The following is a 17232-nucleotide window of genomic DNA, read 5'->3' as shown; positions in this document are numbered from 1 at the left end:
GAAATTATGACATTTTCACATAAGGGACTATCGATTAAATATATAGAACGAATAATTATAGCATGCATAGATAAAAAATTAAGAAAATCATAAGACTGTTTATGAAAATCTTCAGCTCCCAATGAAATTGATTTATAGTTGATTCATATGTCATAGTCTTAATTTCTTTTTTCTCAGATAAAAATTAAGAGAAGGTTGAATATTACTAAAATATATCTATAAATACATGCTTAAGTACTTTGTTTTATCGTAAGGCTGTGAACCATTTCGCGGTTAATTTTAACTTTTGGTTGAAATCTGACACTTGAGTGGTTATTTTATGTCGAGTAGTTAAATTTAACTGAAACTGCGGCCCATTTCAAATTTTGACGGATGGAAAGTTATTTGGGTTTATTTTGCACTCGAAATAATTTTGACTAAGGAATTGATATTAGAATTTTCTTTGCAAGATTTCGTTCAGTGTCGGAAAATAACCATCGATCTGTCAAAAATAACCATGCTTCCGAGCATGGTTAATTTTTGACAACATCTAAGTAACCATTCGAGTGTCATATTTCAATCAAAAGTTAAAATTAACCACGAATTGGTTCATATCGGTTAATAAATAGAGCGTAGTGTGTTATACTTACATAATAAGATTTACTTTCTGTATTATCAACAAATCCTTGCATAACGGGCCTGCATATGGAGTTTTATATTTTTTATAATTCAGAAAGTTTCACAAATGCAATTGTCAATGTTACAGAGCTCGATACTCGGGTCGATATTCGGATTGGGTTCAAGAAAGTGTCAGTGATTTTGAAAGAAGAGGGGCTCTCTGTCCAATTGTTCTTACCTCACGTCGTAGATTCCAATATGTAGCGATACTTGTTTCGCATTTAAATAGACAGATTGAAAAATTACGTTCTTCGCAAACAGTTCAATTCGAGATTACATTGTTCTATTGATAGCTAGAATAGCTTTGCAATCAAGCAATAGCCTAATTTTAAAGTAGAAATGTTTTATTTCAATTAAAAAGTTCATTTTTCAAAGTGAGCGAAAATATAGATGTATTTGCTATGGCCAAAATATATTTTCGCAATGAGTAAAAATATGATCGAGGTGACGGAAATAAACAAAAAAAAACATGATATTTGGAATCGTTAATTACGAATACAGTTTCGATAGTATTATCACAGACTAACAGACAGGACACTCAAATTTGATTCTTCAATCATTTTAACGGTCATTTCGAATATTCCATTATTTGGGACAGTACTCACATGTGTCATGATGGCGCCACGTTACCCTATCAAAAACATCATGTCTGTCATCTAGACTGTCTTTATTTTTTTCATTTACCAACAGAGTTGCCATTCATACAGAATTACCTGTAATGTATTGATTTGTATACGTCCATGCGAATTTCATGCAGGATACAGATTTAATACATATTGCCAAAGATAAACTGAAGATTACAATGTTCCATACGTTTCATTGAAAAATGTTGGGTCAGTAATCGTGAACCAGTTGGTTCAGTAATAATGTAATTTTATTGACCCTCCGTTAACAAGCGTCGACTAGTTCCGACAAAATGCCATGGAAACAATACAAGTTAGAAAGGAAGCACACATATGTTTACATTCAGCATATAATGATTTCTTGCCACAACTGATGCTTCATGGGATGAGGCTATAACAAACTAAATAAATTCTAGACAATGGTTCTAAGTAGTTTTCACTTTCTTATTCTAAGAATCACTGATATAAAGCGAAATTTCTCAATATCGTTCATACTGTAACTTGATATTTTTCCAAACATAAACAATCATTGTCATAGTTACGACGCATCTAGTGATCAGACACTTGTTGTTTTGCTTCAAAATACTCAAATTGACAGTGAACCGAGCTCATCGAGGGGTCCTATTCAAATGATACCTAAGAAATCGCAGACTACTCTATCTTGAGTTTATCTTTGATATTGCCTAAACTATATACATAATTGCGCCTACTTCTCATCCTCCAACTCAATAAAAAATCGAACCCGTTTTGTTACAATATTTACTTGCTTCTGGTCTGCCGCCACTTAATTTCGGGTGAAAACTACCAACACAATAAAAAATAGTCTAGATGAACAAATTTGAGTCGAATAAATGGTTACCCTCCAACATCAAGGAAAAGTTAAATATATTATCAACGTAATCCAATAAATCATTGTGACGATTCATTTTCAAATATTTTGATGAAATCAGGCATCCCTGCAAGCAGCTGATCGGTGTTGACAAACGAGGGGAAACCAACTAGTAAAAAAACTTTTACATAACACAAGGGGTGTACAGATAGTAAATAGTTCGCGCAGTACAATATAGGTGGAACTAGTGCATCACGAAAAATAATTTTTATTAGAATTTACTCATACTGTCATGTCTGTTAGTCTGTGGTATTATGTCACAATATGTTTCATATCATAAAAAATATGTGTATTAGTAATTTCTATTTGAGGTTTTACCATACTGTATTGAAATAATACATTAATTCCACAATATTCTGTAACTGCTTCCTAAAGCGGTCCAAAATAATTCTGTTACCCTACACCCTCATTGAACATAACTCAAAATTGAGTGACACATCACTCAAATTCATTAAAAGTGCACGTACTCTAAACTTGAGTTACCACCTATCTACTCATTTTTGCGTTAAGGGACGAAATTGTCAAAACTCGAGTAATTTTCACTCAAAATAAGAAAAAAAATATTTTGTTCAAAATTTGAGTAAGTTGAACTCAATATTTGAGTTCCTTGCTCTCAAAATGAAGAAATTTTTCTTCGTTAATTTTCATATACAAAGTTATTCTTCTTTCTTTTGAATGCGCTAAATAGTGACTCAAAACCGTTTCCTTTTGAACGGGTTGGAGTCAAAATTGAATTATTTTGATATCCTTATATTGCGCTTTTAACTAAGCATAATTGAAACCACAAAACATCTATGATTGACGTTGATTCATGTTTTCAAAACCGGCAATGGAAAACGACGTATTCTTGCATTCTTTAGATCGATAAGAATATTCCGAGAATGAAAACGCACTGAACTGCAAGAAATATTTTTTTCACTCAAATGTTTAAAAACTCAATGCTTACTCTAATGTATGAATAAATGCGAGAGAACTCATGGCAACGAGTTTTTTTTACTCAAATCCATACTCAAATTTTGACATACTGTTCCAGTTTATGAATTTGAGTAATCGCAACTCAAACCATGAAGGGGCTATTGTCCACTAGGAGATTGATAGTACCTATTATCTCTCTCCGGACAGTACTAGCCTAGATGCCGTGTGGAATCCGGCGGAAAAAATGAACCAAGAATAGATCCACTGGGTTCCTGCTTCCATGTCGTAAATGGCGACAATTGCAGGAGTTTCTTTTTCCTTTCAGTTATCAGATATTTTCAATGTTTCACTTCTGATTACTCTATTTTACTAAATTATCTCTTCATTCAACCTATCAATTTCTGTCTAGCTTCGGAGAAAGGTTTTATTTGTTTTTTTTCTTCCACGTTATTGATTGTCTTTCAGGATTATAAATTGAATGATAAAAATCAACTATTGCGCAAAACCGTTGATATTACAAAGTTAATAACAGAGATAACATATATCCGTTTTTGAATACATAGTAAAAAAAAACACTTGATAATAATATTTCAAACAATAAATTAATATTTTTCTCGGTAGCCGGCTGCCCAGATCAACCAATATAACCAATTATTAATGTTCATAAATAATCAAAATAAAAAAGTGGAAATAATAAAAAGTCAAGACGCGTGTGAAATCTGTTGAACTTTAATTGGTGATTTAAAATGATTTTATAACAACTGTTTAGAATATGGTAATGCAAAGAACCAACTATTTTGACTAAATCCTATTCACTCGCTTATTTTGTATTACGTAATTTGAAGTTTATATTTTTTACGCGATAGTATTGCAAATTTTTCTTCAGTTTCCTCGAATAAGAGCTGTGAGTCAAGACTTCTCGGGACTTCAATATAGGATATTGTTGAGGCGTTCACTCGGGAAGTCAGTGAGTTTAGTGGTGCATCCGAGCATCTTGAAAACGGAATATACTGAGTCGCACGCGAATAATACCTATACTGAAATTTTTACTAACAAATATCCTTCTCCCGTAACACTTGTGGAGTGCGCAGTAGTATATACGGCCTCTAGTAACAACAAGTGTTGGACTAACATCCCTTCCCATTCCTTAGACGATCTACGTTCGGGCCTGGCCGGCGCCGGTACTGATCAATGAATTCTGGGGTTACCAGAAGATGTACGTTGAAGGATGATTTACCAGTCCCAGGTCGGATCATCTAGAAACTCCCTGTACAATTTCAGCTAATCCCGATCAGTAACGGAGTAGCAACCAGGGATGATCGCTCAAGCTCAAGCTTGAGTAATCGCAACTCAAACCATGAGTTATGTTCAAAGAGCGTGTACACGCAGAGAACAAAATTGTAAATTTAACCGAATTTTGGTTTCAGGCAATTATTTTTTTTGTTAAAATAGTGACAAAAGAAAATCTGGTTTGATTTAGAAAACATTGCTGCTTGAAACTACTAAACATGATAATCAATTTTACTCAGTGGGTTAGTTTGTTTCGAACGACATTTTGATAAAAACAACAAATATTTTACTTGTGCGTTCCTATCAATTTCTTGACAAACAATTTCACAGTGAATTCAATTTGAAAAATTTGTTATGAATGAACGAACTTTAGATAAAGTTGAGAATTGTTGCGCTTTAAATTCACAAACATTCAGTTGAAATAAACTACCTTAAATTTAGCTATTTCAACTAACGCCTTTGTTTGTTGAAATCATACATTTTTGTTTGTTTTTAAGAATAAAATGATTTCTTTCAAACTAATAATTTACAAGGTAGTTTTTGATACTACTTTTATTTATATTTGTATTCCTTTTTAAATTCCTAAAAAAAAAACAATTATTTTCAATTTTGGAATTTTTTAAGACGTTTCGTCATTGCCGTTGCTAGATGGTCGATTGACATACCATAATTCGGTTCGATGCTCTATCAGTCCGGCCAAAATAAAGATCCTGTATCAAATAATTTATGTAAAGAAAATGTGTTATGTAATGATATACAAATTTCTAAAATATTCCTAATTATCAATACGTACACTTGAATTGTTGAAAACCTCCTAGAAAATGAAAGAATCCTTTGGTTAATGCGCGCGAGAAAAAATTGCTCTGGTTTATATGAAAAATAAAACTTATATGGTCCATTTAAATAGTAAACTTAGTTGTATTATTACACAAATGAGATCATAGATCAATTGAACCAAATTTTTTCTTCATATAAATGTATAGAAGGATTGAGTCAACAAGGACATTGCCGATAAAATTAACTCCACTTTGGTTGACATGCAATAATTAGTTAGTTTGTTTCAACAATAAACTTAGCCTGACCAAATATATTTTTCGTTTGGTTGAACCAAAATTTTGATTCAAATCAAACAGAGATCATTGTTTTTGTTGAAGGGAGAAATTGGTTTGTAACAATCATATTCTAGCTTGAAATGAATATATATCAAGTTTAAAAAACTACTAACTGTTTTGTTATTTTAAACATGTTCAATTTCTCTGCGTGTATATGGTACGGGAAACGTGCCCAGATTTAGCACAGACAGTTTTTGGCTTGATCACAAATTTTTGAAAAAAGACCTGGCATCCCTGCCAATAGATGTCAAGTCAACTCTGCTAAGAAATAAAAATTATCCAACATCAACAATCATTGCGGGGCTTTTATGCTGAAAACGTTATTGTTAATTTTAATAAAATTGTACGAAGGTAAGACCATCATTGCACACTGCCATAATTACTATTTCTGAACCACTACGTTTATTTTCCAGGAAAATGGAGTTTTGCAATACAAGCGATTTGATAATAAAGAACGAAGAAACACTAAACAGCCCAGAATTATCTTTTTCTCCACCCAGCGATTTCCCAAATCAACACGAAAGTAAACTTTGCGACGAGGGAATCACGCAAAATTGTGATCCTCACAAACACGTCTCAGTACATGAAGACGAGCAGTTTTTTCGTTGCGATATATGTGGAAAAAAATGTTCATACAAGAGCACCCTAATCAAGCACATGATCGTTCATACTGTTGACAGTCCATACAAATGTGACGTATGCGGGAAAGAGTTTAGATCTACGCAACGATTGATGGATCACAAAAACATTCACACTGGTGAGCGACCGTACAAGTGCATTGAATGCGGAAAAGCTTTTTCGTCTAAAACAATGCTTGCCCAACACATGCACCGTCACACAGGCGAGCGACCGTACAAATGTTCCGTATGTGGAAAAGATTTCGCGTCTAAAACAGTTTATACTAAACATTTGCCTCTTCACACTGGCGAACGACCGTACCTATGCACTGTATGCGGAAAAGCGTTTGCCGTTAAGGCTTACCTGTCCAATCATATGTCAATTCACGAAACTGATTACAGATTTAGGTGTGATGTGTGTGACAAAGGTTTTAATTATGCTACAAGCCTTAGAAGACACAAACGTATTCATACTGACGACAAGTATAAATGCACATTATGCGAAGAAGATTTTGCCACCAAGTACTACCTAAGTAGACATATGCTCAGTCACACGGGTCGTCACGAGCATCAGTGTGATGTTTGCGGCAAAGGATTTTTGTCCAGATCACGTTTGAAAGACCACGAACATAGCCATACTGGCGAAAAGCCTTACAAATGCTATGTATGCGGGAGAGAATTTCATGGTAAACTAAATCTTTCCCGACACATGCCGCTTCACACAAGCGAGCGACCTTACAAATGCACTGTATGCGAGAAAGATTTCACCACCAAGTGTTACCTGAGCAGACACATGAAAACTCACACGGATAACTATAAGCATGAGTGTGTGGTGTGCGGCAAAGGATTCATGACCATATCCCTCCTGAAAGACCATGAAAACCGTCATACAGGAGAGCGACCGTACAAATGCGCTGTATGTGGAAAAGATTTCGCGATCAAGTCTTACCTATCGAGACACATGTTTTCGCACGAAAGTCATTACAAGTACAAGTGTGAAGTATGTGGCAAAAGCTTCAATGGGAGGTCAAGCTTCGCGACACACAAACGCCTTCATGCGGGTAAGATGTATAAATGCACCATATGCGAAAAAGGCTTCACTGCAAAAAGTTATCTAAGAGTCCACATGTATGTTCACACGGGTAATTACAAGCATAAGTGTAACGTGTGTGGCAAAGGATTCCCGAAAAGGCTACTTTTGAAAGACCACCAGCACACTCATACAGATCAGCGACCGTTCAAATGCAGTGTATGCGAAAAAGATTTTTGGGGCGAAACAAATCTTGCTAAACACATGCACATTCACACGACCAAACAATTCAAATGCACTATATGCGAGAAAGATTTTTCCGTCAAGTCCTACCTAACCAAACATATGTCTATTCATAAAAAGAATTACAAATGCAATGTATGTGAGCAAGAATTCACAAACAGATCTCTCTTGAAAGATCACGGACTCAGTCATAGAGATGAACGACACCACAAATGCTCTGAATGCGGAAAAGTTTTCAGCACTAAACCTTACCTATACAAGCACATGAAAACTCATCGACTTGAACTGCCGCACAAATGCACTATGTGTGATAAAAAATTTAGAACCAAACGTGGTCTAGCAAGTCACTTGCTTAATCATACGGGCGAGAATAGATATAAGTGTGACGTGTGTGACAAACACTTCTATGAGCGTTGGGCCCTCAAGAATCACGAACGTATTCATACAAAAGAGCGACTCTTTGAATGCAGTGTATGCGACAAAAAATTATCGACAAAATATAATTTGAAAATACATCTTCGCAGTCATACAACTGAGCAGACACTCGATGATACTGTGTGAGGCAAGGTTTGTTTGCAACACTAAACTTCTAATACAGCGTACCGTACAATGGTACTGATGATCGCACAGGGCAGATATATTTATTTTACTTAGTACCAATAATAAAAAGGAAAATATAATATTCCATGAAAACTACGTGTTTTGTTTTTGAATCGAACGCTTTCAAAAATAAACAAATATACACCCACACAGCCATTTGCTCAGTGTTCCGCCCCGTTTAATTATTACGCCAGGTGCATACGCGAGTTCAGCCCTGTTGGTACGAAACGACGTGAAACTGAATTTTCTTTCACGCAAAATAAACACACGTTGAACATTTAGGGTTTTTGGTTTGCACGAAAAGTACATATTTCGTTTTGATTTCTTCGCATTTCGCCCTTCGGCTCATCAGAGCTTAAAGCAGCTCAAGTTGAACCACATTCTTCGCCTAACAGTTCAATTTGAACCACCAAGCTGACGCAAAGTTCACACAATTTATGTGACTCTTTAATGATATTACACTAGGTGCCATATCCTATCTGATGTCTCGGGCGAAAACGAGTGACCGTCTATACTTGGGTGCTGCAAAATGACAGAGGTAGAAAATCATTTTTCTCATACGTAAAATAAATATTTGCATAAGTACATATATAATGTTGTAAATAATGTATAAATGATTTTACAAAATGGAAATTTCTATTCCCTTGCATTTTGAAAGATAAACTTGCAATCACCATCATCCTCGCACATGCACCGCACACGTATCACCTCACTCTGTCGAGCCGCTTCTCCTCGTTGACATTTATTGAGAAATAGCTTACTCGACTGCACGATTTTTCAGTACTCGATCGGTTCAGTGCTAAAATTTTGCGCCTGAGTTGCCTACACCCCCTCTCAGCAGGCCGTTCAATTTTGTTGGTTTTTGAGCGCTTGTTGAACGACATATTGCACGAAATATTCGTTCAATTTGCTGGAACGGTTTGTTGTTGTTTTTTCTCTTGCAAAAGTAGTGTGAAAACTAATGTCGTTTTCGTTTTTAAATTGCACTACACAGGTGTAGCGAAAGCTGCACTGAAACCGTTCGTTTTTACCAATTGCACTACACCAGTGCTACACTTTTTCTGCACCGATACCACTAGTGTAGCACTCATCAAAAGTTTGGTGTAGCTCTGTGCAATGGAATCGTTTATTGTAGTCAATGGTTACTGTTTATGTTTTCATCATTTTTGTTCGTTTATTCATGCCATGGTGTAGCACTCCACCGGTGTAGTGCAGTTTAAAAACGAAAACGACATAAATGTTACTTTTACATAGAAAGAAAATTTGTTGTTATTCTACATGAAGTAGAAGTATTGGGCAGGTATGTATTGTTAGTTTAAACAAATAAGTGGAAAAAACTTCAGAAATTCTGCAGTAAAACTAGTCCAACGGGGCTCCAACTCCTCATGTTAAAAATGGTTCAACAATGGACCTCTGTCTGCCGGGTTTGTTGAACGAAAAAAATGGCATTCGGTTCAACGGTCTGTTTCAAAATCGGCAAACGAAGGTCCCGTATTGGCCTCCCGTTGAACGATTGATTGGACTTTCATTGGACCAATGATCCAACGTATTGGACCAATGAAGGACCACCGTTGAACGGTTTTTTCTAAGTGGGACCCACATTATCGAAATGACGGAATGCGTAATGAATTCTTACTCGACTGCATTATTTTTCAGTGCTCGATCGGTTCAGTGCTAGAATTTTCGCCTGAATTGGCTGCTCGATCCACGATGTAAAATACCCTGGTGATCACGTTTTTCTATGTGTTAGTGCGGTTGTCATTTTTTTTTTTTGGAATAACAGAGAGACGTGAAGAAGAAAAAACATAAACAAATGACGTTCCGGGAGTTGCTTTTATGAAAATATTTAGAGTTGGTTCTGTTTGCGAAAATATTGACAGTGAAATGCGGTGTTTTGTTCCGGGATGTTTCAATCGTTTTCATCACCTGCATTTGAAATACCACCTACAGCACAATCACTCCATTATCCATAATAACTGTAATAGATACCACAGTGCGATCCGCCAAATCCTTCCTTCAACGAAATGAACAGAATCGGATGTATGTACAATTTTCTATATTTCGACGTTACCTTGCAAGCCCTTGAAGAAAAAATGTCCAGATTTTTAATTAGTGCCAAAGATTCGCCAGGCTGCGCGACAACTGGTGTAACTTAGAAGTGAAATCCCGATCTGAAATGGTCGTTTGTTTATGTTTACATGCTTGAATCCCGGCGCGCCATACTTATTTTCGTGAGAAAATTACCAACACAACCAAAACTGTCTTATCACGCCACCAGTGTATTTTACGTCGTGTGCTCGATCAACCTGATTGACAGTGACATTATAAATGTCATTGAATATTCGCTCATTTTATGAATGTGTTAGTGTAAAATTTAGGCGACTTAAGCCATTTCACTACACTCCAGCTAGAAGAATGGATGATGCTGACTAAGGTAGGCCGTTTTGTTAATTTCCAGCGAATTTCAACAGTTTATGTTGGAATTCTAAGAAGAACTGGTTATTTACTAGTTCTGTATATCCGAAAAACATGAAGATTTCAATGTGCATAATCAGTTTACATGTTTTCATTTAAAAATAAACTGAAAGTCAGCACAAAAACGTGCAAAATCGGGAAAGAAGAAGAAGAAGACAAATTGACAATTCAGTCCGCATCTTCTCACTCAATTCCGAATGATTTCCGAATCAACCGGTTGTAGGCGAACTTGTTCATTCGGAATCGGTTGTTGCACTGGAGTTGGAATTGATTCGGAATCCATTATGATTTCCACATGAAATTCCGAATGGAAATTTCTCGCCGATTCGGAATTCATTCGGAATCCATTCGGATCTGATAATGTGGGCATTATCGAAATGATCGGATGGATTCCGAATCGGCGAGAAAATTTCATTCGGAATTCCATGTGGAAATCATGTGGAATTCCGAATCAACTCCAACTCCAGTGCAACAACCGATTCCGAATGAATTTCGCCTACAACCGGTTGATTCGGAAATCTGTCGGAATTGAGTGAGAATATTCAACTGAAATCAACACGAAAACGTGCAAAATCGGTAAAGAATAAGAAGAAAACGAATTGACAATTCAGTCCGCATCTTCTAACTCAATTCCGACAGATATCTGAATCAACCGGTTGTTGGCGAAATTCATTCGGAATCGCTTGTTACACTGGAGTTGGAATTTATTCGGTATTCATTACGGTTTCCACGGAATTAGGGTTTGCACGAACATAACATAACCTCACAAAAATTAACAGAATGAACTTTTTTTGACAGCCGCCGTGCATTTGTTTACAGTTTAAAAGTTCATCAGAGGTTCATCATTTGAATTTAATGATTGCAAGTCGCCTCACACTAAACAGATTAATACAAATATCGCTCCTTGATGCTGGAAACGCATACAGGGCAATCTTTTTAATTCTGTCCACTTTTTTAACAGGCACTTTATCGTCATTTTTCAATTTTTAATCTGCAGTCTCAAGACAAAACAAAAACGCGGCAGCTGTCAAAGATGGACTTGATTCATCGGCAGTTCACTTGTGTCGTCAACCTAATTGATTCGGATTTCATTTGGATCTGAAAATGTGGGAGCGAGCTGGTGAGCTGCGATTCTTTAAACAATTGGCATATTGTCGCAAAACTGAAATGTAGAGGCACTTCTTGTTTGGAGACGATTCTTTCAGCAAGAGCTGTCAAATCAAATTACAATTACGATTTCTTATGAAAACGGGCAAATTCATTTGAAAAATCATAGTAGAAATTGAAGAAAAGTTTTTACTCTGAGGCGGTAATGTTGATCTTAGTTCATTATGCGAAATCTATCGTTTATTCAGAATAGAGCATTAAACTTGGTTTGATACCATTTTTTAAATGCCTGGTAATAACAAATAAAGTATCCAAAATAAATAGTACTCGAGAAATCAACATTACACTGGTTTCTGTTCAAAAAAATGTTTCAGTGCAGCCTGCCGTCAGTTTAGCGTTCGTCCGGCAAACTCAAATTCGTCGTCACCGATATTTTTTTTTATTTTCACTGAAGTTGGTATGTCACTGCATTTGCTGTGCCGGAAAGGAAACAGCACGGAAACGAAACGGAAGGGTTCCGACAAAAAAGGGTGAACTTTCAGTGAACTATCGCGGAACTGAAATGTCTCGGTTAATTTTTCAAAAGGGCGTATAAGCAAGTGACAGTTTCTCTTTGTTTACTTTCTCTTCTATTTATTGCCAAGCGGTTTCCACGTTTATCACTCAACTCTTTGCATGCAGAGATGGCATTTCACTAGAGTGATACACCAGGGCATAGGTTTCAATTAAACACTGCGGATACATTTGCTACGCTCCACACAAAGAGGAAAGCGCACTTCTTCTCAGTGTCCTGACAGACAGACTTTGAGTGCGTGCTTGTGTTGAAAGAAGCTGGTGCGAGAGAATAACATTCTCTTTGCACGAATCGCTCTCACGTGCTCTCGCCTAAATACACCCAAGTGATCACTGGCGCGTGATGGTGAGCGAACACTTCTGTGAACTTCAATTAATAGAGAGTAGATCTGGCCTTGCTATGAAAAATTTGCAATGAAAACCGAAAATTTGACGATAAATTGTTTTATTTTGCTGATTTTGCGTGTCCCACGCTTCTTCTACGCAAACCATACACCAGAGTGCTCACCGGCGTGTACACCTCTGTGAAAGTATCTGCATCCACCTCAGAGAATTTATTAGCTCTGCACTAGCACTTTGGTACGATTCAGTGGAGGAGGTAAAAGGAAATAAACAAACGCACTCATGATGCGTGCACACTTTATACAACAGTGGTGTATATATGTGAAAGAGAAGAGCTCTCGTTGAAGTTGTTAGTGCGAGGGGAGAAGTTTTGCTTGCTCTTCGTCACACAGAGGAGATGGACATCTCTGTTTGCATGAAATGATACCCGAAACTTTCGACTTTCAAACAGTATAGTGATATCAAAGAAAATCTTTTTAATCACATCACAATAATCGAAAGAGAGAGTGATTAAAGAGGAACTGTCACTTGCTTATACGCCCTTTTGAAAAATTAATCGAGATGTGTGAATAGTCCTTAAATTACACTCAAATAAAAATCCACGTTCGATTTACTTGAAAAATCACGTAAAATGGTTTCAAATGTCAAATTGATAATTGAATGTTATACGAACATCCCCTAAAATGAATAGAGTCATCACATAAGATTTACGTGAATTGACCAAACGTCAAACAATCTACGTGAATTTCCATTCCGACGTTATTAGTTGCTTTTGAAGCTATTGACATTATATGTTGATTTTCTGAAATAAATGTTTAATTTTTCGTGGTATATTCATATATAAAATAGTAATTCTAAGGTATCTAAATTTGATATGAATTGATAGGTAAATGCGATATGAACAGTACATTACATTTTACCTATGAAACACGTAACTTTTACTGGATTATGCATTAAACAGTTTCTAAATGCCAGTCCATTAAAACCTACGTGAAAAGTAGGATGGAAAATATTCACATAACTTTTCACGTAACTATAACATGATTATTATTTTGAGTGTACTTTTCTGATTCCGTGTATATGCACTGAAAATAATTTGCACGCTAGCATTATGTGCAAAGCATTTAAACTATCACTTCTTGTAGAACACATGAAATTCATGAAAAATTTTACATTTAATGTACTGTAAACTCATAAAAGGAGTGTAAAACCTGTTGTTATTTAGTGAAAATCATGCTACATATATCTGGAATTCACTTCAAAACAATAAGATATATCGTTAGCTCTAGATTCTATATGAATGTCAAACGAATGTCACATTATTTTCCACATAGATTTCAAGTGCAACACATATATAAGAATCGATCGTGCAAATTTTTATCAGTGTGGTTTTTGCGGCGACAATAAAAAGGGGAATGCAGATGGCAACTCTGCTACTGGCTTTCAAAAGAATTGGTAAGGACTCGATACTGAAAGTAAACAAATTTGGTAAATTACTTGTAAATTTATGACGGTGAGTTAATCGTATGCTATCGTAGTAACAGTTGTTTGTTATTTATAGATTAATTACCTATGGTAAAATGGAAACTGCCAGTACACAGAAGGTGATATTAAAGAAGAATGAACCACCAAACAGCCCACCAGCACCTTCCTCTCCAACCACCAATGGTTTAAACCAACACGAATGTCAAATTTGTGGCAAAGAATTCACGCGAGAGTGTGAGTTCGCCCAACATGTTGCGGTACATGAAGGCGAACCGCCTTTTGGGTGCGACATTTGTGAGAAAAAGTTTTTATTGAAAAACGCCCTAATCAAACATATGATTGTACATACTGGTGACAAACCATTCAATTGTGATGTATGCGGCAAACAATTTGAATCAAAGTCACGATTAAAAGACCACCAAAATATTCACACTGGTGAGCGTCCGTACAGTTGCACTGTATGCGAAAAAGTTTTTGGGTGTAGAAAGAGTTTTGCTCATCATCGGCTCATTCATACGGATCAGCGACCGTACAAATGCACCATATGCGGAAAAGATTTTGCCATTAAGGCTTACCTATCCAAACATATGTCTACTCACACCGGTGATTACATGCATAAGTGCGAAATGTGTGGTAAAAGCTTTAAACATAGCACGAGACTCACGAAACATAAACTCTTCCATATGGAAGAGATGTATAAATGCACCATATGCGAAAAAGATTTTACCAGTAAATTTTACCTAAGCAGACACATGCTTATTCACATGGATGGTCACGAGCATAAGTGCGATGTGTGCGGCAAAGGATTCATGACTAGTTCACTGCTAAAAGACCACGAATACAGACATTCAGGTCAACGGCCTTACAAATGCACAGCGTGCGGAAAAGATTTTAACGGCAAAAGAAATCTTGCTCAACACATGACTCTTCACACAACTGAACGACCTCACAAATGTTCGTTTTGCGAGAAAGCTTTTACCATGAAGGCATACCTATCCAGACACATGCGTATTCACACGGGGGATTTCGAACATAAGTGTGACGTGTGTGGCAAAGGATTCTTGACCAGCTCACTACTAGAAGACCACGAGCGCAGTCATACAGGTGAGCGACCGTACAAATGTACCGTTTGTGGAAAAGATTTTGCAGTTGTGTCTTATCTATCCAGACACATGTTTATTCACGAAAGTGATTATAGATATAAGTGCGAAATATGTGGCAAAGGTTTTGATGATGGTTCAAGCTTTACAAAACACAAACGGCTGCATACGGGAAAGATGTACAAATGCACCATATGCGAAAAAGATTTTCTCACTAGACATTACCTAAATAGCCACATGCAAATCCACACGGGTGATTACCGGCATAAGTGTGATGGGTGTGGTAAAGGATTCATAACAAGACGTCTCTTGAACGATCATGAGCACAGTCATAGAAGAGAACCACACTACAAATGTTCTGAATGTGGAAAGGCTTTCAGCACTAAACGTTACCTAATCCCCCACTTGAAGGTTCATCAACGTAAACTGTCACTCAAATGCACCATATGTGAAAAGCTGTTAAATTCTAGGCACGGTCTAAAAGAACACATGCGTAGACATACAGGCGAGCATAGATTCAAGTGTGGTGTGTGTGACAAACGCTTCTACCAACTTTCGGCCTTTAAAATTCACGAACGCATTCATACGAATGAGCGACCCTTCAAATGCTCCGAATGTGGCAAACATTATTCTACAAGTCATAACTTGAAGGTGCATCTTCGCAAACATATGACAACTGAGCGGCCACTTGATAGTGTTTCGTGAATCAGGATCCTTTTAGAATGTTTACCCCCCTACGTTTGCCTACGTTAAATCTTGTGATAGTGTTGGAGAACGTTTTTAATAGGATATAAATAACGTGATAACAGCGTAAGATTTGGAGAAAAAAATCCGTCAGTGTCTCACAAATGATATGTAACTGTAGTAAACTTATCTTGTGAATACATTAATTTCATCTTGATAACACTCGTATTAATTGAATATCAGAATAAAAAATTAATACCAGTTATGGTAAAAGTTTTAATATTATATATCCACATGGATCACTTTAACGAATCCAATACAAATCGAAAAAGACAACACCATCTCGTGACGAAAAAGGCTATTAGTGCAGTCATGTTTAACAATTTGCAGTGTTATCGTGCATCAGGAAGTTTCCATATTTATTTTTGTTGAGACAACAAAATCAGAAACACAGTAGATCTAGCTTTTTTAAATAGAAAATTTTCATTAAAATTTTTGACTTGTACAAGTTGAGACTAATAAAATTTAACCTTTCGACATCAAGAAACTTCTTTCAATCGTAAAAGAACATAGGTCCTTCTCATTCCGGCAGGTGAGTCCCGGCCACGGAAGAGACCTGAAACTGAACTGAATTAACAATTTTCTGAAAAGTAGCTTAATTTCACTGAACAGACGAACCATTCCAAAATACGAAAAATAGAAAGTTTGTTTAGCACTGAAAAATGTTAATAAATAGTATGATAAGTGCAATACAATAAGCAGAAGAAAAAGTTATACTTATTACTTTTACTTCAATTGATAGCTCTTGTCGAGGCGAATTACAAGTTACGCTTTATTCATATACTAAATTGTTTTGTTTTGAAGCATTTACTTAATTATTAAACAACCCGATGTTGTATATTTCTATCGCCGCAACCGTAATTTTTCAAATCAAAAAATTGTAATACATAATTCGGAAATGTTGGAGAAAATTCTGGAATTTTTTAAAAACAAAATGTTCTCATCCCAGTTAGTATCAGATTGCGATTCTAAACCGTATTTACAGCTTTTTTTTTTTGTTCAGTGTATATCGAGAAATATTCCATATATTTTGAGTTGTTTGATTCAGTGTACTGATTAGGAAAGCTGTTATTTGTGCACTAAACAATTTGTAATGTATTAGTAACCTTTTTTGCCACCGCACTTTACTGTGATGTCCCTATTTGAGTATATTTGATTTAACATTTAATTTTTACCAATATGTTCATTGTATTTAAATAACCGTTAAGATTTAATTTTAAAGCTTATGAAAGTATTCAAATGGAGTAGTCTTTTTTTTGTCCTTCTGTCAAAAATCTGTATAAATAGGGATCAATCGGTATATCTGGCAACGTTGATTGACATGTGAAACCTCCATTCGGCAGTAACATGTGATTAGGGCATATCGCACGATAGGCCCTTGCAAATGTTACAAAATATAATGCTCATTGTTCGGCTCTACAATCTTTATT

General features: G+C 36.1%; 2 protein-coding genes and 1 long non-coding RNA gene across 7 annotated transcripts; 2 read left to right on the top strand and 1 right to left on the bottom strand.

The window, feature by feature from the left end:
- The first annotated feature begins 5653 nt into the window (after positions 1-5653).
- LOC131426332 (zinc finger protein 808-like) lies at positions 5654-8076 on the top strand. Its single transcript, XM_058588986.1, has 2 exons — positions 5654-5837; positions 5900-8076. Exon 2 carries the CDS (start codon positions 5904-5906, stop codon positions 7935-7937), a length of 2034 nt encoding a protein of 677 aa, XP_058444969.1. The 5' UTR covers positions 5654-5837; positions 5900-5903; the 3' UTR covers positions 7938-8076.
- Positions 8077-8253: 177 nt separating this feature from the next.
- Positions 8254-8756, bottom strand: LOC131425529 (uncharacterized). The gene is made up of 2 exons (XR_009228996.1): positions 8563-8756; positions 8254-8498 (listed from the first exon to the last, which is right to left on the bottom strand). It is a non-coding gene; the product is annotated as an uncharacterized LOC131425529 (long non-coding RNA).
- Positions 8757-13868: 5112 nt separating this feature from the next.
- On the top strand, positions 13869-16250 carry LOC131426324 (zinc finger protein 808-like). 5 transcript variants are annotated; one of them, XM_058588969.1, is made up of 2 exons: positions 13869-13928; positions 14035-16250. In XM_058588969.1, exon 2 carries the CDS (start codon positions 14054-14056, stop codon positions 15761-15763), a length of 1710 nt encoding a protein of 569 aa, XP_058444952.1. In that variant the 5' UTR covers positions 13869-13928; positions 14035-14053; the 3' UTR covers positions 15764-16250. The 5 variants fall into 5 exon arrangements, with proteins under 5 accessions (XP_058444952.1, XP_058444948.1, XP_058444950.1 ...); XM_058588965.1 differs by having other exon boundaries at positions 13910-13972; XM_058588967.1 differs by having other exon boundaries at positions 13912-13961.
- The last annotated feature ends 982 nt before the right edge of the window (positions 16251-17232 follow it).

The sequence above is a fragment of the Malaya genurostris genome, chromosome 1 (assembly GCF_030247185.1).
Source record: "Malaya genurostris strain Urasoe2022 chromosome 1, Malgen_1.1, whole genome shotgun sequence".
Lineage (NCBI taxonomy): Eukaryota > Metazoa > Arthropoda > Insecta > Diptera > Culicidae > Malaya > Malaya genurostris.
This window is presented reverse-complemented; position numbering and strand designations above follow the sequence as displayed.